The sequence below is a fragment of the Montipora capricornis genome, chromosome 11 (assembly GCF_036669925.1).
Source record: "Montipora capricornis isolate CH-2021 chromosome 11, ASM3666992v2, whole genome shotgun sequence".
Lineage (NCBI taxonomy): Eukaryota > Metazoa > Cnidaria > Anthozoa > Scleractinia > Acroporidae > Montipora > Montipora capricornis.
The window spans coordinates 41540796-41563295 of record NC_090893.1 but is presented as its reverse complement, the minus strand read 5'-3'; the positions used below and the strand labels follow the sequence as shown (position 1 = coordinate 41563295).

The 22500-nt window shown below is 39.4% G+C and overlaps 3 protein-coding genes across 4 annotated transcripts in view; 1 reads left to right on the top strand and 2 right to left on the bottom strand.

The window, feature by feature from the left end:
- The window catches only part of LOC138023493 (uncharacterized), a 16508-nt gene extending 10240 nt beyond the window's left edge, over positions 1-6268 (top strand). The window contains exons 4-6 of the mRNA XM_068870493.1: positions 2923-3240; positions 4481-4830; positions 5846-6268. Of these exons, the coding sequence (XP_068726594.1) occupies positions 2923-3240; positions 4481-4830; positions 5846-6126 (949 nt within the window). The 3' untranslated portion in view covers positions 6127-6268. The remainder of the gene's footprint in view (positions 1-2922; positions 3241-4480; positions 4831-5845) is intronic.
- Positions 6269-9856: 3588 nt separating this feature from the next.
- On the bottom strand, positions 9857-15079 carry LOC138023492 (uncharacterized). The gene is made up of 3 exons (XM_068870492.1): positions 15018-15079; positions 11855-12216; positions 9857-10357 (listed from the first exon to the last, which is right to left on the bottom strand). Exons 1-3 carry the CDS (start codon positions 15077-15079, stop codon positions 10047-10049), a joined length of 735 nt encoding a protein of 244 aa, XP_068726593.1. The 3' UTR covers positions 9857-10046.
- Positions 15080-18869: 3790 nt separating this feature from the next.
- LOC138024170 (uncharacterized) overlaps positions 18870-22500 on the bottom strand; it is an 11240-nt gene continuing 7609 nt past the window's right edge. Inside the window, exons 2-3 of one of the 2 annotated variants that reach the window (XM_068871280.1) lie at positions 22472-22500; positions 18870-19994 (exon numbers count right to left, since the gene is read on the bottom strand). The exon at positions 22472-22500 is cut by the window's right edge and continues 333 nt beyond it. In XM_068871280.1, coding sequence (XP_068727381.1) covers positions 19684-19994; positions 22472-22500 — 340 coding nt within the window. In that variant the 3' untranslated portion in view covers positions 18870-19683. Of the gene's footprint in view, positions 19998-22471 lie in introns of both variants that reach the window. The other variant, XM_068871279.1, reaches the window with a different exon arrangement.

Below are 22500 nucleotides of genomic sequence, written 5' to 3'. Positions count from 1 at the left end.
AAGTCATTATAACCACAGTTCAAAATATGCGTCTTTCATGTGTTTCACAAGCATTCATTCACCACGAACAGGAAATGTTACGAACTCGAAATTGACTAGCTCTCAGATGATAGAGCAGTACAGGGCAATCGCTCTTTTCTTTTCTTTTTGAGGATTTTTCTGCAACTTCTTAAAGGAGAACTGAAGGCCCAAATCAACAACTTTTCCAACATTGTTTTGGGTAAGCTTAACATAAGTAAAGTTAAGTTGGTGGGGTTATTTCTTCTCCTTTTCTGTTTACGTTCGAAGTTGGGCTTTTCCCGCTGTTTCTGCCTTTTCAGTGCGGGCTCAAAAACTAAATCTTCAGCCTGTTGTGTCGTATGATATGGGGAACAGAGATTTCGTAATCAAGAGAAACAAGTGCTGTTGTGGATATTTTGTTCGTTGTTTTGCTGTTTCTTCGCGGACTCAATATTCACGACAAATATCTCTTAAAAACACTGCTCCTATATGGGGCGCTCTCGCATGTCTTCCCCATATCATACGTCATAAGCTGCAAAAATGACTGCTGACTCCTCCATTCTGAGCCGCAATGCTGATGTCCCAAAATCGGAATAACAACATTTTTTTAGGTGGAAGAAGGACGGATATGCTAGAAAAAAAGTTGAAAACGTTATTGTGCATGGTCTAAAGTGTAAATAAAAAATGCTTATTTTTTTGCCTTCAGTTCCCCTTTAATGTGGCTCAAACCAGTTTCCGCAATTTCAATAGACAGGCTTGTTACAAGGATTGACTCGGGAATGTCGTAGTACCGTATATATGAAACGCCAGTTGTTGCTTCACAACGTGCATTCTTTATTGTGAGGTAGCAAGTCACCATGGCAACAGAAAAGTTGCTAAACGAAAAGTTGAAAAAGAGCCATTCTAGAACGCCCCAAAATAATGGGTTTAATTAGCAAAAACAATAGTTCTGCACGCCCTGCACGCACGATTTACATTTTGATACATTTCTTCGCCGTTCTCGTCTTGACAACGACGTGAAATGAGCAAATTTGAAGTCATATGGAAGACGCGAGCACCTGACGATGACTTTTTCTCTATTTATTTCAATTTTTTTCGCCATATATCCACACCGTTCTCCCCAATTTTATTCTTGGAATGTGGACTCACAAGTTCCATGCCGAGCGACCTGGCGTATTTGCAAAATTATTACAGTAACGGGAAATAATATTTTTAGACAGCGATCTCGTATACCGTCGTCGTTATCCTTGTATAAGTTAGGTAAAGGTAAAGGTACAGTACGTTATTTAACGTCGGAAGTTCCTTTACTCTCTAGAGAGTACTCTCCCAGGAAACCGACGGTGCGCTCATTTTACCCCCCTCTTTCCAGCATTGCTCCGTTTTAAGGGTATTTAAAGCTACCTAGGCTACACTGAAATGAAAGAAGTCGAAACAAGGACGTCAGATCCGGGGATCGAACTCAGGACCTTATGCACCAAGGCCGCGCAATGTCTCCCAATTATGACGTCATAAAACGGTACTCTTAAGCCCCTCAAGTCATTAATTTTGGGGTTCTTAGAAATCTTTATACCGCGCTGATTAAAAAATACAAAGCATATGACTCGGAAACCTGTAGGTTAAAAAATAGCCCAATTGTCAATACTCTTCTTTAAAAGCGCACAAGTAGAATTAACGATTCGTGATTTTTCCTTTATTTAAATATACCTTCGGAGTCCGCCCCTTAAGATGCCATGGGAATTGCAACACTCGATAGTTTCGGGACTTTGGAGAAACGTTTATTGATCATAGCCTGTCCATGTCACCTTGTGATGCGATTCGTATCAGAATTTGTCATCGGGACCGTTAGTCTCCGGTAATAGTTCAGTTTCAAGTTCTCCATGACCGCTGAATAAAAACACTGATGACGCATTTTTACAAGGTTATTCTTCATCTGAAGTGAATATATTCACAAATGCCGGCAGGAAGGTGCCTGAAATTTGAAACTAAAAAATAGACGGAGTAGTAAATAAGTCATCCTCTCGGTGGAATTCGTGAATTTATTCCGTTCAGACGGAGGCTAACCTTGTAAAAATGCGTCCTCAGTGTTTTTATTCAGCGGTCGTGGAGAACTTGAAACTGGACTATTCAGGTGGCAATTTGTCCAGAAGGGTTTTCTTGACTTCCCGTTGACGTCCTCAAGGACGATGCTAATGCAATGAACCTGATCACACCACAACACTGAATCTAAGTACATTCTATATATCCCAGTTTTTTTTTTAAGTATACAGCTTATCTTTGAAAACGTCGCTAATTTTAGGCCTCATTTAGTTGTACTGACTTCTTGATTAATGCACTTATCAATGGTATGCCCCAGGATGGGTGGGAGGGGGGTCGGGCAACCGACGGGAAATTTGACATTTTCAGGGTTTCAAATGTCAATTTCCCCACTCTTGGGTCTCCATAATGAGTCAAATTCGCACCCCTGGGGACCACAGACCTTACAAAATTAGTTTTACGAAGTCTAATTCCCATGGGTTGCCCCCCCCTCCCCCCCCCCCCATCTCCCCCGATCCTGGGGCAAACCATTTGTAGGTGCATAAAGGGAGCGGGATTCAAGAATGCTCTTTTTTTTTTGTCTCAGCTTTGTTTTGAAGAATCTGACTTGGGATGTGTGTGCGAACTCGCTCTTATTTAGATTCTTCACCACCCAATTCCCGAAGAATGTGAATTAGAAATCCAGATTTAGTTTACCACCATAAACGCATCCAAAGATTTGGTCATTTCAGGTTTTAGATTTTCCTAGAGTGTCCAGTCCATTTCTGTTTAGCTTTTGAAGACGACTATAATAAAACGGCGTTACATTTTATGTCCTCATACATCACATATATAACAGACCGCCGTCCAATTAGTTTGAGGGTCACATCCATAAGTGATAATTTTGAGTTCCTTTGAATTAGCGAGTACCAAATTATCCGACTCACAAAAGCTTGCCGTTGAAGCGCATGAATTACTAATGGGGGACCTCGAAAAGGTTAGACAAGAAAAAGCAGCCTTCGAAGAAACGACAAAACTCTTAAATAATGTCCACTTTGGCAAGACGGTAAAGCTAAACGTTGGCGGTAAGATATTCAAGACAACACTCAACACTCTTCGAAAGGACCCAGATTCTATGCTGAGTGCCATGTTTTCCGGTCGGTTCGAGTTAAAACCAGACGAAGAGGATGGCGCTTATTTTATAGATCGCAATGGAGAGCTCTTTGGGTAAGCCATTTCGGTTGACACCATATATCTCAGTGGAACGTTAAGGGAGGCCATAAACTCGAATTCTCAAAGGTAGAATAACGAGGAAATTTGCCAGAAGGAAAAGTAAGAGTGCACTGGTTCTTAGTGAGCGCACTTAAGCTCAGAGTTGAGAGTTACATTTATTAGATCACTTATAAATCAACCTTTAGATGTGCAATCGGGCCTTCTATTGCAAAATTCCGATGGTCATTCTGTTCTTACCAACCAGCGTATTAGTCTAGTGGTAACAGGAACTATATTTGTTTTTCCCTTTTTGTGTTCTTTCTCACTATGTTACTTTTATTGACTACGTTAAAGCTTTCTCAAGTAAATTTCCGCGGAAGTTGTTTTACGGTCACCCATTCTTAGGGTACGCAGGTAAAAAGAGTTAAAACCGTGGCATTCGCATTTTCGGACATGTCTATCTCAGTTTGCTCTTGTGTTCATCGCAAAACTTCATATAACTTTAAAAAATCGGCACGAGTAGTAGCAGTTACAAGAAAATAAAGAAGAAATAAACAAGGAAAGACCAGTTTTCTGTTTTCCAAACGCTATATGAAAGCAACAGCAGTGTGTGAGTTGGCTAAAAACAGTACAGTATTCCCGATTTTTCTTTGACGATCCTCATCGAGACGACATACTAATTGACATTCTTTGTGGTTGTCAGAATCGGGGCATTTTAATGATTCATTTCTTTGTACCGTTCTCTTGGAAAGAGTTTTCTGGTTGTTTTGCCGGACTGTCTAAATACCCCGGCGAAATTTGTTGTTCAGCCAGTTCATAGACCATAATTCACTCGGAGTTCGTTTTCCTTTCTATTATTGGTTTGCGCTCACGTGATTTTTTGCCAAAATGATTCAGGTGATATATCAAACACAAAAACCAGTGTAAATATCGAAACACGAGAAAGCAAATCGAACGAAAAGCTGCCTTTTCAGATTGGTGGTTCCCGCAGCTCGCATTCCCTATCTTATTTACTGACAGTGCCAACAAACGGATAGTTTTCTTTCGAGGAACACCGCCTCGATTTTCCACAGCAGGTCGTTTCTTGAAGCGGTCCCCCGTTTCCGTGGTTTTATAATTTAGCTATTACGAGTTTTCTGTAAGCCAACTCGGTAATTAGCGATCTGTATTGTTTTTAGCGGTGGCAAATCAGAAAGTTCAAAGAGCGTAATTCCACCGTCCTGTAATTGATTTTTGATTTAATAAATTTCTCAAGGTATGTTTTGAACTACCTTCGCAATGATGAGCTGTTTTGTCCCAATGACAAAATCTTTCGAAGGGAGCTGCTTGCAGAGGCCATGTTTTATCAAGTTCACGGCATGATAAGCTATCTGACGGGAAATTCCTTGAAAGCATCTATCATATTGAAAAACGAAAACCATCGGTCCGTCGTGATGTCCTGGTTGCCCCCTGGCTCCACCTGTTCTCTGTTGTTTAGAGCCTCCACTGATGGTGAAACTGCTCAAGATTTCCATCGCTGCTGTGATTACAATGGTCCATCTCTCGTTGTGGTAAGGAGGAGAACATTCATCTTTGGCGCTTTTACGTCCAAGTCGTGGACATCACGTAAGATTCAATATTACTCAGTGTTAAAATTAATCAATTATATCAATTTGTTGACCAAGGTAAAATGGTAATAGTTCCATTTATGAGATTAAATGGTCCCTAACAACAGGAATTGCAAACAATACAACTGATAAAAAAGATTATTTAAATTAATAAAAATGTCCATTAATTAAAAGTAAAAAAGAACATAAGGCAAATTCGGCCCGCCGGTTCATCTGAATTTCTCCTTTCATTACAAACCTGATAGCCTAGGATTTTTAAGATCCTGATCTTTTAAAAGCTTTGGAACCTTATTGCGGTTCTGACTTGGGATTGACGTATCTTGCAAGACCCAACGAGGACCCACCACTGTGTGTTCACATTTAATTTCCCGTAATACACAGTCTTCGTTCTAGCCGGCGGACCTTTAATTTACAATAGTCGCAAACTCTTAAAATGAGGCTTACAATTTCACAACTTTAAGTGGATGTTTTACAAGAAGTCGGAAGATTCTCTTCTGGCTTTTTGGCTTATCTTTAAAAATGTGAAGTTTTCGCAATAATCCAGCGTCCAGCATGACTTGCAAGAAAACTATTACTTTCAAAAATGGGCTCCGTCGGGCACATTACCATCACAATATTTTGTACAATCAGTATTGAGCCCAAAGTTGACGCCGTCTTGTATCCGGAGATTATAAACAGTTCTTTTTATTTCGGGATCATTTTTGTGAAGCAACCGAGAACATAGGAATTGTTTTGGATATTAATTAAGATGGACCACCGACAAATGGAAACCTGAAAAAAAGTGACAATTGGAAATGAATAAACAGGCTTTTTTGCCATGTGATGAACCTACGTTCCTCAAAAATGTAGCTCCAGATCACTAAGTGGAACCCTGTCGTCTCAATCTTGTTATGTATTACTTGTCATGACCGTGAATCTCGAAATTAGTGGCCGTACTACAGTAATGAAACGTTTCCGATTTGAAGGGCGGTCTGGTCTAATTTACTTATTCGTATGTTTATTTCCCCTTTCAGCTGATAAGTTGCAGACAATTCCAGATAGCGAGTCATTTCTTTTTACACTTGTTAATCCTTCTGGGAGTGGCCCGATGAAAATTACCCCCAATCCAAGTGTTGACGGGGGTATACAGTGTTGTCAAACACGGGGACCATCTTTTGGTTATTCCTCCCAAAGTGACTTCAGGATAAACAATGGAGGCGTATGCTACTTTCAATTTGGTAATGGATTTACGTGTCCTGAGGGTGTGGATAACCGCAAGTATTTCACTGGTAGAAGCCCTTGTAAGGTGGACTAAATAGAAGTATTCGAAGTTGAGTTTTAGACTTGTCAAGATCCTCCGGTCTGCAAGTTTCAATTGCATGTACCGCTGAAAACCAATTGTACGTTTCTGGAAAATGTAAATACCTTAAAGGGAGGAACTCTTACCATGTGCCGTACAAACCGATATGTACATACCGCGGAATGTAATACTGGCCTTGATGTTTGCAAAATCTTAGCATAATATGACCAATATATAGAGGATATTACATGGCCGCGCTGAGATACGAAATTTCTCTTTGAGTGTTGAAAAATGCTTCACAAGTGAGCGCAGCGAACGAGTGAAATATTTTTAACACTCGAAGAGAAATTTCGTATCTCCAAGCGGCCATGTAAGATTCTATTTATTATATAGACACCAGTGAAATACTAAATCATTTCAAGAAAGGCATCGAAAGGTGCGTTTTTATATGTAACCATAACATTGATCTTTTCACGTATGAAGATATCATGTTTTCGCGCGAAAGCTAATTGGTTTATGCAGGAGCCTCGGTTTGTGCAGAAATCACAAATCACAGTTACAAATGATTATGGTCATACACTGTTATCTGTGATCTAATTTAAAAAATATTAGATTTGAGAAACATATTTAGGACCTATAAATTCAACTACCTTTAAAACATTTATCTTGCATCTGCAAGAATTTTCACTGTTTTGCAATAATATATTTTTCCAAGTACTTAACATATTCTTTTGACATAATCCAGAACGCCATTTTGTTAAGTAAAATGGAAAGTCTTTAAAAGCCACGCAATGAAATCACCTGCTGCCTCAAATTGCCCTATTTTTCTCTTGAATTGTTCCTTTTATAACGACATAATCCAGAACGCCATTTTGTTAATGACCAATTTCAAATGCATTGGGATAGTTGGTCTTTTAAAAGGGAAACAGAAGATATTTAAAAGCCACGCAATGAAACCTTCCTCCACCTCAAATTCGGCCTTAAATTTTCTCTTGAACTATTCCTTTCATTACGCACATATAAACAACAATATCAGCAGCAATTTCATATCCTTGGGCTATAGCAGTTTCGAAGTCAAGGAGAATATACACATTACACCAAAATGGCCTCCATTTTAGTATTCTTTTGTTTGCTTGCCTCGTTCTTAAACTTGTAATTCAAAAGAATACTTCACTTAAACGAGGCAACAAGGCCTAATTTGCAAACAAAAGAATGCCAAAAAGGATAGCCATTTCTTTGGATGGAGGTGAAAATTTTCAGATTTGTAGTATAAAGGTTTTAAAAGAAAATCGAATGAACTTAAATAGGACCTCACTGTAGGTTGTTCAAATTGAACGACTGGCCGTGGAGGCCTGGCCAAAGTCTCCCTTGTTGCGGTTGGCATTAGGAAAACAAGGTGAAGGAGACAGGAACGATCCAGTTTACGTGCACCATTTGCAAGCTTATCTGTGATTGGTTGATTGTCTTTTGTGGTGGTCGCGTGTTCGCCCAATAAAACATCGAGTTACGTCACGGACGCCGGTCTCGATCCAGTTTTTCCTCTGCTGTTTCGCGTTCTTGTTGACAACCCCTTATCTCGGTTTTCCTCGGGCTCATCGCTCACTATATCGCACTATTTTGCCGGTTCCCTCACTACCGACCGTTTATCTCATTCGGTAGTTTTGTTTCCATTTGTCTCCCCCAATTCTGGATATTGCAACTCGTTATCTTCGGCAGTAATTTATGATTTTACTCTTGATTGTAGACAGGTTTCAAAATTAATCCTTTCCTGTAAAAAATAGTTGACTAATAAAAAAAAGGAAAAACTCTCTGAGCGTCACGCCAACACCGCTTGAAGTTCTACTGTCTCAGACTAGTCTATTGCCGCTATCGCACGTGCTCTGTCCTCAGACAAGTCCAGCATAGCTAGAGTCAAATGATCTACAGCCAAGGCTTTCACTTTAGGGTAGTGTTTTGTGCGGTGAGATTAAGATTACTATTGCCGAGTTTGTTTGTTTGTTTTTTATTTGTTTGAGCATTTTAAGTTTTGGCAGATATTCAGCTGATGTGGACCTGCAAAAAAACCTTGCGTGACCTGGTCAGTCGTCATAACATAACAAAAGTAGAGCGCGCCCTCTGATTGGTCAATTACCCCTTTACTATTTTCCCATGTGTGAATGGTTAGGACAAAAAAACACTGACGCGTGCACCGGGGAAAAAGTTCCTTTCCCTCAAACTACAAGAATGACCGACCCGTCTACCGCCGAAAATGTTGAAATTTATTCACAGCTTTATGAAAAAAAGACTCAAAAATGGCATGATCATGTTTTGACCCATTAGCGGGTATTTTACCCGAACAACTGGCTAAACGATTTGCAAGCCTAAGTGAATGAGCGAGAGGCATTCAAAGGCAAAGACAAAGGTTGTTACACACTATCACAAGATGTTTTGGTTTTGTAATAAAACAAATAGTAAACGGTTTAGCGTTTATTATGGAGTTTTATAAAATAATTAGGAAAGTAACCGCACTCTCATTAATCAGTAGCTAGGTTTAGATGAGAGTATGGAAACACGGCTGTGACATCACACGAATTTTAATTAATTGTGTTGTCAGACGCGCGTTTTGATTGACTGGTAGAAAATATAAGCATGTATCAAGAAAACCTGTTTCAATCAAGAATTTTCCTTCATTTGTTTCCTTCATTGTTCGAATTATCTTTGAGAAATGTTTTATAAAAGCAATAGAGGATTTTTTCCTTGTTTCCATAGCCTAATCTAAACACTCGCAGAAGTTGGGAGAATTCGAGACAGTTTGCAAACCCTCGACTGCGTCTCGGGTTTGCATAACTGTCCCGAATTCTCCCAACTCCCCCTCGTGTTTATATGAGACGATGGAAAAATGGGAAACGTCCTCTATTGCTTAGATAGTTGCACGCGGGAGGTTTGCTTAGAGAATGGCTTAGCACTCGAGAAGCTAGAGTCCATTCGGCTATCGCCTCGTGCAAGTCGTACGCTTTTTACTTTCGATAGCACACACTGAACCGTTGCTATTTAATTAAAAAATAGAAAATACCAAAAGCAAATGGGATAAGAGACGTTGATCTATCACTTTTCTGCCTTGCCCCAGCACAGCTACAAATGGATTTATTTTAAAAAGGGCCGCCAATATTAACCAATCAGAAGAAACCATGTCACGCGTGACTGCTTCTGCTATGTTTTTTTCAAGTTACATGACAACTGATTTTCGCGGGAACGGGTATTCCAAAATAGACTCACTGCGCTGGGGAGCCCACCCATGCCATGACAACACTATTATCTATTTCACTCTTGAAAATACTGAAAAGCGATGATGGAGATTTTCTGTGCTGAAAAAAATGGTCTCGGGATTCCCTAATGAAGCGCGAAGCATGAGCGAGTCCTCAATCATTGTAACTATACTAAACTATGCAGTGTTGCATTCTTGTTTGAGGAAACCATACATATTTCAATGAAGTGGAATATTCTGCTCTCTCTGAAGAATCTGCTAGGTATCAAAACTCCTGAACATTATGGGGCATACATCGGGTACTTGGAAGTTGACGTAATGAATTATTTATGAGTTTGAGGAGCGGATTGCAGAAGTGTACTTACTGTCTATCCAAACTAGACGGCATGTTTACCAACCTCCCCAAAGTTCTTATAAAAAATGGCATTGATTACAATGACGCGAATTACTAATTTCAGATTCGTCGCAGTTATTGCTTAAGCCTCCTCTAGGTGGTTTGCAACCAATCTCTAGAGACACATACAACAATGATGAAATGTACTATTGCTGGTGTATGAACAAAAGGAGCTAATGAGAAATCTTTTGTTTCCGTCCACCAACATGTCAAGGCCTATCTAACAAAGTTTAATTAGTTTTCATGGCTAGACAACAAAGTTCATTTAGTTGCCAAGGCTATGGTCCTCTGGAAAGTCTAAACGTTTACTTCATACACCTCTAATTCGTCTATCTCCGAAGCTCTTTTACCGGTAAAAAAAGTTTCCTTATGGATATTTAGAGGACACGTGAATCCATAACCAAGGTCAAGATTGCTTGATGTGCGACCATTCCATATTTCAAGATCATAATAGGTGGAAGTTCCAAATGATGGTCCACAACGTTGGCGACAGCGTATACCACCTTGAGCACCCTGCTTGGGGATAATCTTTACAGGGTTACTTCCAGAAGGATTGACAAGTGTAAAAAGGAATGACTCACCGTCTGGCGTGGCTGTAAAATCAACAGCTGCAGAAAGAAAATTAGCTAAAGTTTCACACTCATTTCCGAAAAAAAGAAACCAAAGAAGATATCGAGGGCGCTGCCATTACTACAATTTTTTTCTTGCGTTTAGAACGATGCGTTTCGATTGCTGCGCAACGTCAGCTATAGAACTCCAAATAGTACACATGGCAATTCGGGGAGTAAAACGATGCTTAAACTACATTAAGGACGCTCAAAAAGGTTTTCCACAGGTAACAGTGGGGAAAGAATAATTGCAACACTGTCGATCCTTTCAGTAGGATTGTTAGGAAATTTTATTAGAGTGTCTGTCCAACCGTTGCCATGAAAACAGTACAGCACTGCTAAAAGAGCCCTAAAATTCAGTTTTTGGAAAAAAATAACCTGGTATTTTTTTTTCAATTTCCTAACCCCGGCGATTAATTCCTGTTTCCTAATACGTGGTATAAGAAAAAATTATCCGGAAGAGCTTGAGTTACATATGAAAACGCTGTTAAAAGATTTTTTAAAAAGCACCAGATAAATATTTTTTAAAATTTTCTCCAAAAATGCGATAAAACAAGTCTTACGTGTATGTAAAAAGGTAGGTTACCGAGCTAACTTTCGAGACAACCCTAAATAGTAGATTCTGCTCCGCTCGAGAATTTTTTTCATCGCAAATCAATTTTTATGTGCACATACAGCCCTAGCCTACTGGGAGAGAAAACAAGCATTGCTTTGAAATGTAAGAGCTAAAGGATTCGTATGAGATTCCCAGCACGATTAAACAAGTAGTGTCTCATGCCCAGTGTGTATTATATCATGAGGTGGTGCAGGGATGGCGCAGTGGTGAGAGCACTCGTCCCCCACCAATGTGGCCCGGGTTTGTTGGTTCTCTACTCTGCACCGAGAGGTTTTTTCCGGGTACTCCGGTTTTGATTTGATTTCAGTTTACAGTGTCCGCAATTAGTGCTCCAGCGCTAGAAGACTAGACACTTAAGATCCTTTCCTTTCCTGTCCCTCATGAATCAAAAGAGTTAACTGGAAATTATAATACGACCTAAACGCGCGAAAACCGGAAATTTTGCTAGGGTTAGGGTTAGGAAACAGTAATGCCGTTTAAGCATCGTTTTACTCCCCGAGTTGCCATGTGTACTATTTGGAGTTCTAAAACAGTGAGGTGACGTTGCGCAGCAATCGAAACGCATCGTTCTAAACGCAAAGAAACATTGTAGTAATGGCAGCGTCCTCGATATCTTCACTGTTTTTTTTTTATTTCGGAAATGAGCGGATATCCTTAACTAGGGGAGAAAATCACTAAGAAGTCGAATCGTGTAGAAAGTTTTACAGACACCGAGGGAGTTACGGGAAGGGAGACGTCCATGCAAATACGAACTAAAGACTATGAAAATTAACGAATGGCAGTCCGAGACTTCCAGACAAATCCTTCATTTCCACACATATTGGGATTCTCACACAAATCTATAAGTTCTGATAAAAGAGCCATATTTGCCATAAACTTACGTGATTGCCATGACTTGGAAGTGTAGCCGCCAAAAATGTATACGCCTGTCTTTATCACCAGTAGAGTTGCACCTTTGTTGTCACAGCAGCGGTGAAAATACTCTGGAGATTTTCCATGAACGGAAGCACGGAACAGCAAAGAAAATCTGGCACCAGGTCGTAACCAAGACTTAATCATTGATATTTCACATTCGCTTTTGACAATCACCGAGGAGTCAAGCTGTTGTGGGGAAGATATCTCCTCCAGTAGAGTAATAATTCCCTGAACTTGATAAAATTTTGCTTCCTTAAGAAGATCTCGTGTAGTAATTTTGTCATTTGGGAGATGGATATCCCCATCGCGTAGGTAATTCAGAATATAGCTGTTCGTAGGTAATAAATATTCAATTAAAGACAACGTAAAATGACAAAATTTCAGGTTTTATCGATAACGCAAGAATGCAATACTGAATCATTTATTTTTTAACTTTAATTCAAGACCGTTTGTATCATTCCAGGTATAGGATAGTTTGCCACTATTATGCAAGGTGAACAAGATCGAATAAGCGCAAAGTTGCCGTGGTCGTCGTCATCGTTTCTCAAACTAATGGTTAATACGTCCGCCGCGCAACCTTACACGTTAGTGATTTAGAGTTAGAAATGAAGCATTCGCCGTCGTTATTATGACAGCATGTTGATATGTGAAACCTGAAAGAGACAAATTATCCTCGCACTTCTCGTGGCAATTAACGCAATTGTCTCTGATAGACAGGTCACGTGGCTTCAACGGGATTCGAGCCCATGACCTCTGCAAGGCAGATAAGTGCGAAGATCACGTTTTTCTTTCATCTCTAGCCCGCACTACAAACCAGATACAATCCTCTCGCTCCCACCCTGCACCCTGTAGAGCATTTCACAGGCATCGCAGAAGTCAGGGGTTCCTATCTCGTTGGAACCACCTGAGATTTTCGGGTTTGCATAAGAGACAATTGCCAAATTGCTAGATAAATGCGAGCATCATTTCTTTCTTTCCTCTATTGAGGAAAGAAAGATAGTCTCCTCCAGTATTTCAATAATTTCTTGAAACTGATTTAGAGTGAGTTTCAATCGAGTGTTATAAAACCAAAACCAAAGTAATTACTTTGGCCAATCAAAAAGGACAGAGACAATCCAGTAAACCAATCAAAACTCGAAGTAATCACACGTAGCCGACACAAGGCGCGGGAAAATGTGCACACGCAAGCAACGATTGCTTTTGGTTTCACTTCTGATTGGTTGAAAAAATGGCGCGAGAACTTTCAACCAATCACTGAGTGAAGAAAATGCAAAACCAAAGCAATTCACTAATTACTTTCGACACTCAATTGAAAACCGCTCTAATGTTGCTTCGTTAAGAAGATCTCGTCGAGCATTTTTGTCAACTGGGAAATGAACATCCGCGTAGGTAACTCAGAATATAACTGTTAATAGGGAAGTAACAGGTAATAAATACTTACTTAAAGAGCAAATATACACGTAATTATATAGCTACCAACTGTCCAAATTTAAAATAAATTGGCTAGATTGCGCCGGAACGTCAGTTTATTTCAGCTTTGAACAAACCGTCCAATTTGAGAATGTTAAATAAAAGAACCGATAATTGCCTCTTCTACTTGATGAGACTACAAAACAGAGCAAGTTAAATAGACAGTTGGTTTTCGGATATTGAAAAAAAAAAAAAAAAAAAAAAAAAACCAAGGTACCAAGAGGAAAGCCTCTTGAGGCAGAGTGGAGAAACCCCAAACGTCTACAGGATTTGAATTAGTCCCCCTTGGATGGAAGACAAGGGTCCACACCAGCCTTTCGTTGCCTCAGGGACTATATATGCCTCGAGTCTCAATCATTCTCACTGCTGCCAATCACTGTAGCGGACCTAGTCGCAGAGTCACAATGCGTTGAAAACGAGTACGAATAGGATGGAGTGTCGGATCAGGAATCAGAACATTCTCGAACGTTCTTTTAAGTTAAAACTCATTTCCAACCGTCCAGATAACAGCCAAGAATTACCTCAATTGCTGTTTGTTAGTTTGTTTGTTTTTTCAACCACAGGTATTTACATTAGTACGTGATCTATAACTCATTTTAAAGAGGGGGAAATAAACTTCGCATAAAAAATAGCAAAAAAAACAAAGCGCATATCGCATACATTATACATAAATTATCTTCCAAATTTTGACTTCAAAAACCGCCTGAGCCAAAATAAAGAAGTTTTACAAGGAAACAATGCAAAAATGATGTAAGTTACATACTGTATAGACAAGACATCCACAAAGTCACTGAAAACGAACAAATACAGAATTAATTACATTTTTTTTAGAAGTGCACCCAGTCTCTTCTTCAATCTCACTAGCAGGTACCCTAGATGCTAGAGGTTTTTCCTCTCCAATAATTGCTTTCCACTTGCAAAGCAAAACACGTTCTGTATTTCTTTAGAGTAAAACGAAACCTTATCTTATTCCACTAAGATACTTATTTGCACAATGCCTATTTTCACGATTTCCGATTTCATACGATTTTCGGCCCCTAACAAGGATAACTACTTTTTAACGAGCATGTGAAACATAAAAAATGACCTACAACTCGGTTTATCTGTAAAATGATGATATGAAGTAAGAATAGATGCGACCCGCGAAATTCGAGGGCCGACACGCAGCTCTCGGAGCGACTCTCGGGATTGGTTCAGAAAACAATGGACTCAAAGAACGATGCAAAGAAACATTCATAAAAGCTGATCTTAATCCTAAAAACGTTTGTTAAGGCCTAAGGTTAGCCTTGATTCATGTGGAGGATACTGTCTGTATTGGTAAAACAATGAAAAATACCAGCCGATCAACGCACGCTGTGCTAAGTTTACGTCCTTGGAACGTTGGATTGGACTTGAAACCTATTGGATTTTAAACTACGCTTATCGGACATGACCTAATATATTAGGATGGACCAGGAGGGACTCCTGGGATTGACTTTGTTCATAAACCATTTTGTAACTGAACCCTAGGATTCACTACAATACTATAAAAATCAATTGTAAAAACCGTTTAGACAAAATTAATAAATAAGTAGTCGATTCTTCGAACGCGCTCGAGTTTACTCTGTACTCCCATCGCATTTTTGTTGCATTTCAACCTTAATATAAATGTTTCCTTACCTAGATTCTTCGATGAAATTTTGTAGCTGTCTTTCCAAATCCGATTCTTTACCACTTTCCATACCACCGTGATCACGTCCTTCTAGCTTCTAGCTTCATCTACACCGTCTCTCAACCGCTCGCATGACATGCCATTATCTTGGATGTAATATAGGCGAACATGTGGTTATATCGACTGTTCGGAGCTGAAACTTGCCATGTGATTGATTTAGAATGCAAACAAGCTACAGCCGAAGCCGGTCTCGAGGCGATCCGAAGTAACCGGAATTTTTCCAAAATTTTTCTGTTAGGGTGCAATTTTGCACCCTCGCAAAGCTTGGAAAAGTTTTGCCGGTAGAATTTCGAACAGAATAAGCGATTTTTGAGGCGAGCATTCTGCCGGCAGAATAAGGCATTTTCGAGCAGAACTTGAGCAGAAATCAGCGGCACTAATGATATGCATAAAAGTTATAAAAAGAAGTTTAAAACTAAATTTTAAAAAAATGGACAATTTGACTATTTTGCCCAAAGCAAGATGAATTACAATTTTGCTACGCATAATAAATATCTAATTACTTTTTAGGGGTTTGGCCCAAGCGCCCAATTTTTTTTCGAAAACCGAGCAGAATTTCAAGCAGAATAAGCGATTTTTACGAGCACTGCCGCCAGGTAGAATAAGCCATTTTACAAGAAGAATTTATCCAAGCCTAACCCTCACCCAAGGGGTAGTTAGTAAGTCCGATCGGCGACTTCATGTAAGAATAAGAAAATTCGTTTGTTGTCTTGCTTTATCTCGGGAACTGGGATCAAGTCAAGAAAAAGTTCTTTTGTATCTGCTGCCCTTTCGCCCCCCTCCTCACCCTCCAATACACATCCACACATGCGCACACGCGCAATTCAATTTATTTCCTCTTGACGTGGCGACTTAATTTAGTTACAAACGTTTATAGTTGCCGATGATGTTTCTATTGTATTAAGTAAAAGTGCTTGAGCATGGTGGCCAAATAAACCATTCGGTTTCCTAGTGAGAATGTCTAGCAGGTTCAGCAATGGGAGAGCACTCTCAGTATCTTTACCACGTGTGTTTGCAAAGAATACTAGGCTGATTTAGCAACAGAACGGGAACTTCAGTGGCGACGGCGCGCGCAGAAAAAAACACCAATGAGAATTCAGAATAGAATAGACCCCACTCTTTTCTTCTCTATTCTAAATTCTTATTGGTAGTTTTGCTGCGCGGACGTCGCCACTGACGTTACCGTTCTGTTTGCTAAATCAGCCTATTAATCGAGCAACATGAGTTTGCTTAACCTGGGCTTTCTGCAACTTGAAGGGGGAAATATAGGTTCTGTCCCATGCAAAACTGCGTATGATAGGTAAGGATAAATGAGGTTATAGTAAATTTGTTTAAGTTGCTTTACAGATAAGTAATGTATTCGCTTTGACATAATGCCGATATTCCTTGAGATTCGAGAACAGATAAACGAAATATGATACTTCCACGAGACGCAGTCATCAATCATTATCCCTAGATACTTAATATGATTTTTACGGACTAAGGAATGGCTCGTTCCATTGCTATTTCTAATTTGAATATTTACAGGCATATACTCTCTCCTGGTAGACTTAATTATCATGGTATTAGTTTTTGTCATATTTATCGACAATTTGTTTACATCGCACCATTCTTTCACCTTTTCCAGTTCAGAATTCACTAGAGCTTCAAGAGTTTTTAGGTTGCTTGCCGAGGCGAATACGTTGGTATCGTCAACAAAGATTTTAAGGCTTAATTTATCGGAGTAGTTGGGCTAGTCATTTATATAGATAAGGAACAGTAAAGGGCCTAGTGTGCTTCCCTGGAAAATTCCACAGGTCATAGTTTGCAAATGGGCGATTTTGCGTCTCCAAGTGCAGTGTAGTTTCCTGTTTCTTAGGTAGCTATTGAACCATTTCAAGGGGAGGCGTCTAACACTCTATGATTCTAACGTCTTGAGTAAGATTTCATGATTTACATTGTCAAATGCCTTTGAGAAATCAAAAAAAAAATACCAAAGGTATATTTAAGAAATAGAAAACATGTACCGTGTTATAGAAACACGAGTGAAAGTTTGGGAGAACGAGAAATGCTGTGGGAACACGTGCCGCAGGCGAGTGTTTCCACAGCTTTTTCGAGTCTTGAAATGGAGTTTGGTAGGATATACAAGACTACGCTGGATACTCTGCGAAAGGACCCAGATTCCATGTTATGTGCTATGTTTTCTGGAAGGCACGAATTAAAGCCAGACGTTGAAGATGGAGCGTATTTCATTGACCGCGACGGAGAATTGTTTCGGTAGGTAGAGTGTAGTGCTGGTTACTGCCGGGCGCTTCCGGGAGGCTTGCATTGGAGAGCATTCATGTTAGTCAGGTTTTTTTTTATCTCCCCCAGAAACATTCAACTTTGTATCAAAACTGACAACTCTGACTGACAGAGAGAAGTCTAATCAGCTCTCTTTTTAATTACTGTATGGGATAATGCACTAGATGTTATATCCTCTTGAAATGGAGTATGTGTAGAAGTTTCCCATATAATCAAAATCAAAGATCACGTTCCGAAATCCATCGATCGCGGCTGTATTTAACTAGTACATCTTCTGCTTAGTGGCCCTATTATGAAGATGAATTCCAGTGATTTGAAAATTTGGATAATACTCGAGCAACCTTTCATAAGTATGTAATGTCATAAATTAAATTCAACGCGATGAGTCTTCATGTAATAATTCACGATTTCCATTCTTTCGATAGGCTTCTCATCAACATTTTGCATCGAATCATCTAAGGTGATAGTCTAGCTATGGGTTTCTTCATAGCAAAGTTGTGTATGTAACCATGTAATGAGATGATTTTTCAAGCCTGTTTCGGAGAATGGTCCAATACCGTTTCCTTGCACCTCGCTTACAATGTGCACCAGCTAGCCATGAATCCTGCAAATTAAGAGAACGATTGCAACCAGAGTAACAAAGTTATCATTCTAGCTTCACTTTAGGGGCCAAAAGCAAAAAAGTGTCGCTTTTTCGGTTGTTCGTAATCAAAACCACTCAATGATTACTGCTCAACTCTTAAGTTATGCAACTGTAAAGCAAAAGCAAATTTACACCATTGCACGGGCCGTTGACCGTTTTACTAGTTATTACCTGGCGTGAATTGAATTTAGGATGCACTCGGTAAAATGCCTGAATGTTTGACAGGAGTCCTTAACGGAGGGATGCCATTGTTTCACCTATCACTGGCCGTTGAACCAAGTTCATCACAAACCAGGCAAATAGTGTTCGGACTCCCACGGCAAGATGCATTCACAAAAATTTTGAGTTAAGTCATACGCAGACGATGCTGCCGTTTTTAGTTATACAAATGGAAAGAAAAGAAAAAAAATATAGCTTTCTCAAGTGCACCGGCTCCATAGCCAGCAAGCACCACCACCCCCCTCCCCCTCGCACCGCGCAGGCAGGTCCAGCCAATCAATGAATTCGTCGATCGCTCAATTAACCAATGTTTTAGTGTTCGTTTACAAAGTTAACGTAACTACTCCTTTGCTCTAGTTATCTAGAACAGTTGATGATGTAATTGATTACATTCTGACTAAAAGAATCCGGAACACAGTCTAAAACCATTTATTTAACAATGTTAATAATAGAGAGTTAAAGAAACGACGAAGGCAACGGCAATGTGACAACGCCGAAAAGCAATAATATCATTGGTTCAAAGAGGAAGAACGATCGGCACGCGTTTTAGTACATTTCTTTGCTGTTCTCTGAAAAACAATGTAAAGTAACCAAATTTCGGGTTCTGACGACTGCGCGCGAGCATGGGTGACCATGCGTGAATGCAACATTTTAATAGTTAAATCTCTTTTATTCGTTACCTTTAATTATTTGCCAGTATTATACAACGTGAACAAGATGATATACAGTTCAGTGCCATAGCCGTCGCTGTCGTCGTTCTAAACTCCCTGAACTAATAGTACGTCAGAAAAACTTTCTACGTGATTTGGAAATTAAAGCTTCACCGTCGTTATTGGTTGCTAAGAGGCTAATGATTACGTCATTGCGAGAACATGTTGATGTGAGACAACTTGTTGGAAGTCGAATTGGTATGAGCCGCTTGGAGGTTTGGAATAGTCTTTCATATACCGGATCTGAAATAATTAGTGGCCACAAAACAAAAGAACAAAGCGAACATAACAATTATTGCTAATTAGCAAGGACTAGTCAGAAAAACAATGGCTCTTTTGTCCTCTGCCATTTCAGTCCGGTATATGAAAGTCTATCCGAGATTTCGTGCAAAAATTATAATTTTTCTTCAGGTGCTTTACGCTATTGAGCCAACTGTTACAACAAATCAGCAGTAAAATCGCGTGCAGGAAAATGGCTTTTGCTCATTAAAACCGATTCTTGTGACGCACTTTAATTAGCGTCGAAATCATCGTGCTTTATCCCCATCGTAAGTCAGATATCTCGTTCGCAAAAACATGCGGGGTTTGCATAAAAAGAGTGATCCGCATAACCAACCAAAACGAATGTTTTCTTTTTGTCTAATTAATCAAGGCTGAAGGTTAACTGGTTGTTAGAGCCTACCTAACAAAGTTAATTACTTTTCAAGGTTATACAACAAAGGTTTACTTAGTTGCCAAGGCTATGGTCCACTGGAAAGTCTAAAAGTTTACTTCATACACCTCTAATTCGTCTATCTCAAGAGGGTCTTTACCCGTAAAATAAGTTTTGCTTTTCGCATTTGGAAGACACGTGAATCCATGATCACCACCATAATAATGGCCTCTCCCATTATTAGTACCCCATATCACAAAGACATCGTGGGTGTAAGAACCAAATGCTGGTCCATAACTTTTGTGACACCATATACCACCAGAAGCATCCGGCTTGCAGGTTATCTTTACCGGATTACTTCCAAAAGGGTTAACAAGCGTAAAAAGGAATGACTCACCGTCTGATTTGAATTTAACAGCTGCTGAAAGAAAGCAAATAACTTCAAGTTTAGCAAGTTGGAGAAAGCAAAAGAGACCAGAGAAGTGGGGAGAAGATATTGAAAAAACAGATTCTGTTCTTGAATTATTTTGCATCGCAAATCAGTTTTTATATGCACAGACAGCCTTATTCTACTCTGAGAGAAAACAAACATTGCTTTAAAATATAAGAGGTAAAGGATTCGTAAGAAACTGACACCAACTTTAAACAAGTCTTTTCTCATGATCCATTACGTATTATTCCCATTCTGTGTATTCTTTTTTCTCGCTTAATGCGGTTTAAGCATTGCTATACTTCATGGGGTTGCCACGCCTACTATTTAAAGTTCCAAAGCATTGACGTTACATTGCGTGGCAAGTGCAGAACCCATGGTTCTAAACGAGAAAGAAACATTTGCAGTAATGGCGGCGCTCTCGATATCTTCTCTGGTTTCTCTCGTCGGAAACGAGCGAACATCGTTGACTAAAGCAGAAAATCACTAAGAAGTCGAATCATGCAGTTTTACATACACAGAGGAAGTTATACAGGGAAGGAGAAGTCCATAAAAATATGAAGTTAAAAAAATTATAAAAATTAACTAGTGGCAGCCCCAGATTTTCACAAAAAAAATTCCTTCATTGCTATACATATAAGGATTCTCACACAAATCAGAAACCCATGACCTGGAGCCTACAACTCTACTGTGTTCGTGTAACGGCGTTTTCACAGACCGATTTATTATCAGATTGAATTTCCCGCGAATGAGACTCCCACAGGAGTTCGATGACCAATTACAAGAAATTAAGATGACGTCATAGGGTCACCAAACCGGAACTGCCTTTGTTTTATCACCTAATTCGCGGGAAGGGCGAGTCTAAAAATAAACCTACTTGTGAAAACGCCGTTTCACAGAGGCTGTATGGAAGTTGCACGCTCCAGATGGGCTCCTGCACAAATCCATAAGTTCTGATGCCTGGAACCATGTTTGTCTGTAACGATCTTGGGTTCCCTGTGATATACACGAACTCAATAATGATCTCAAGCCTATAACGTGAGTGAAGCCACTGCAGTTTAAACTGTTTTCATAGCTTCATGTATGGAAACAGCTATGACAAACTTTATTTCACATCCGCAGTTGAGAAAAAAAAATTATGATAACTAATTGCCATTGAATTCATTGAGGGTTCCTGTTCCTGTTTTACCAGCTATCATATTTTCAAGGCATTTTCCAAAATTATGTAAATTACCTTTCAATTGATAGAGTATCAAATAAACGTTGATGGAAATTAAAAATAAAGGCTGTTTGTTGTTGCTCATCCTTTCCTTGCATCTTTCACTTTCATTTAGCTACCTAATTACATGTAAAATATTATGAAGACATCACGATTTGCAGCACACAATTGAAAAACATCTCAACTGCCATCTGTATTATTTTGGCGGGGGCAAATAATTATAGTGAAAACTATTACCAGTGTTCAAAACGAGAGTGAAAGAAAAATTAATGAAGTTACAGAAGATGATACGTTATAATTAAAAGATGCCTAGGAAAGTGAACTAAGTGAACAAGCGTTTTCGCGCTAAGCTCCTAGCTATTAGAGTGCCCTACCCCCAACTTTTTTTTTTCGCTCAAATACATCTTTGCCCCTGTTCGACACGCCTTGCGGCCATTTTTTCCTTTTTCTCCCCAATCCTGCCATTTTATAGGCTTCGAAAGTTGCGAAAAACCAAGCATTTTGTGTTCACGACCGAGTCAGCGTTGGAGTACTGGGTCCATTCCTGATTTGACGTCACAATCTACTTTGCATGCATTTTTACAAAGAGTTAATGCAATGCAAATCAGTTTGTGACGTCACATCAGGAATAGGCTCACTCCCCTTCTGACTCGGTCGTGAACAAAAGATGCTTGGATTTTCGCAACTTTCGAAGCCTATAAAATGGCAGGATTTGTTAGAAAAATGAAAAAATGGCCGCAATGCGTTTCGAACAGGTGCAAAGGTTCATTTTAGCGAAAAAAATATTTTGGGGTTAGGGGCACTTTAAATGATTCTTTAAAGCGGTGACATAAAAATATAAAAAAATCACACCCATTACACTTCTAGAGGAAGAACAAATATGGGCAATTAATTTTCAAATTGCTTTTTTCAATACTAGTACTGAGGTATCACTTTGGTAATCATGGGAAAGAGAAACCTGGGAGAAATTTAAAATGATGTGGAAGATCTTTCCAGAGGTCAACAGCCAGAGGTTGAATTGACTGTTTCCAATATTTCGTCCTGACATTTTTATCCTAACAATTTTCTTTTCAATGGTGTTTTTGCTTGCAAAAGGGCTGTGTGGAAGTTGCCACGTTTTCAACTGTCTGGAAAAGTGGTTTTGCGACCATTAATTGTCATGGCGCCTATTTTCGCAAAATTTTAAGCAGAAAGCTCACAAAATCTGGACAAAAATAATTTTATGGGAAAACATAAATACACTTACCTGATTCCCATGGCTTGGAAGTGTAGCCA

What these genes read in the sequence shown, in the direction of transcription:
- LOC138023492 (XM_068870492.1), bottom strand. Translation starts at nt 15,079, where the DNA reads ATGGAAAGTGGTAAAGAATCGGATTTGGAAAGACAGCTACAAAATTTC. An exon ending in AATTTCATCGAAGAATCTAG is followed by an intron (nt 12,217 to 15,017) that starts GTAAGGAAACAT and finishes ACCTACGAACAG; the next exon opens with CTATATTCTGAATTACCTAC. An exon ending in TTCCAAGTCATGGCAATCAC is followed by an intron (nt 10,358 to 11,854) that starts GTAAGTTTATGG and finishes TTCTTTCTGCAG; the next exon opens with CTGTTGATTTTACAGCCACG.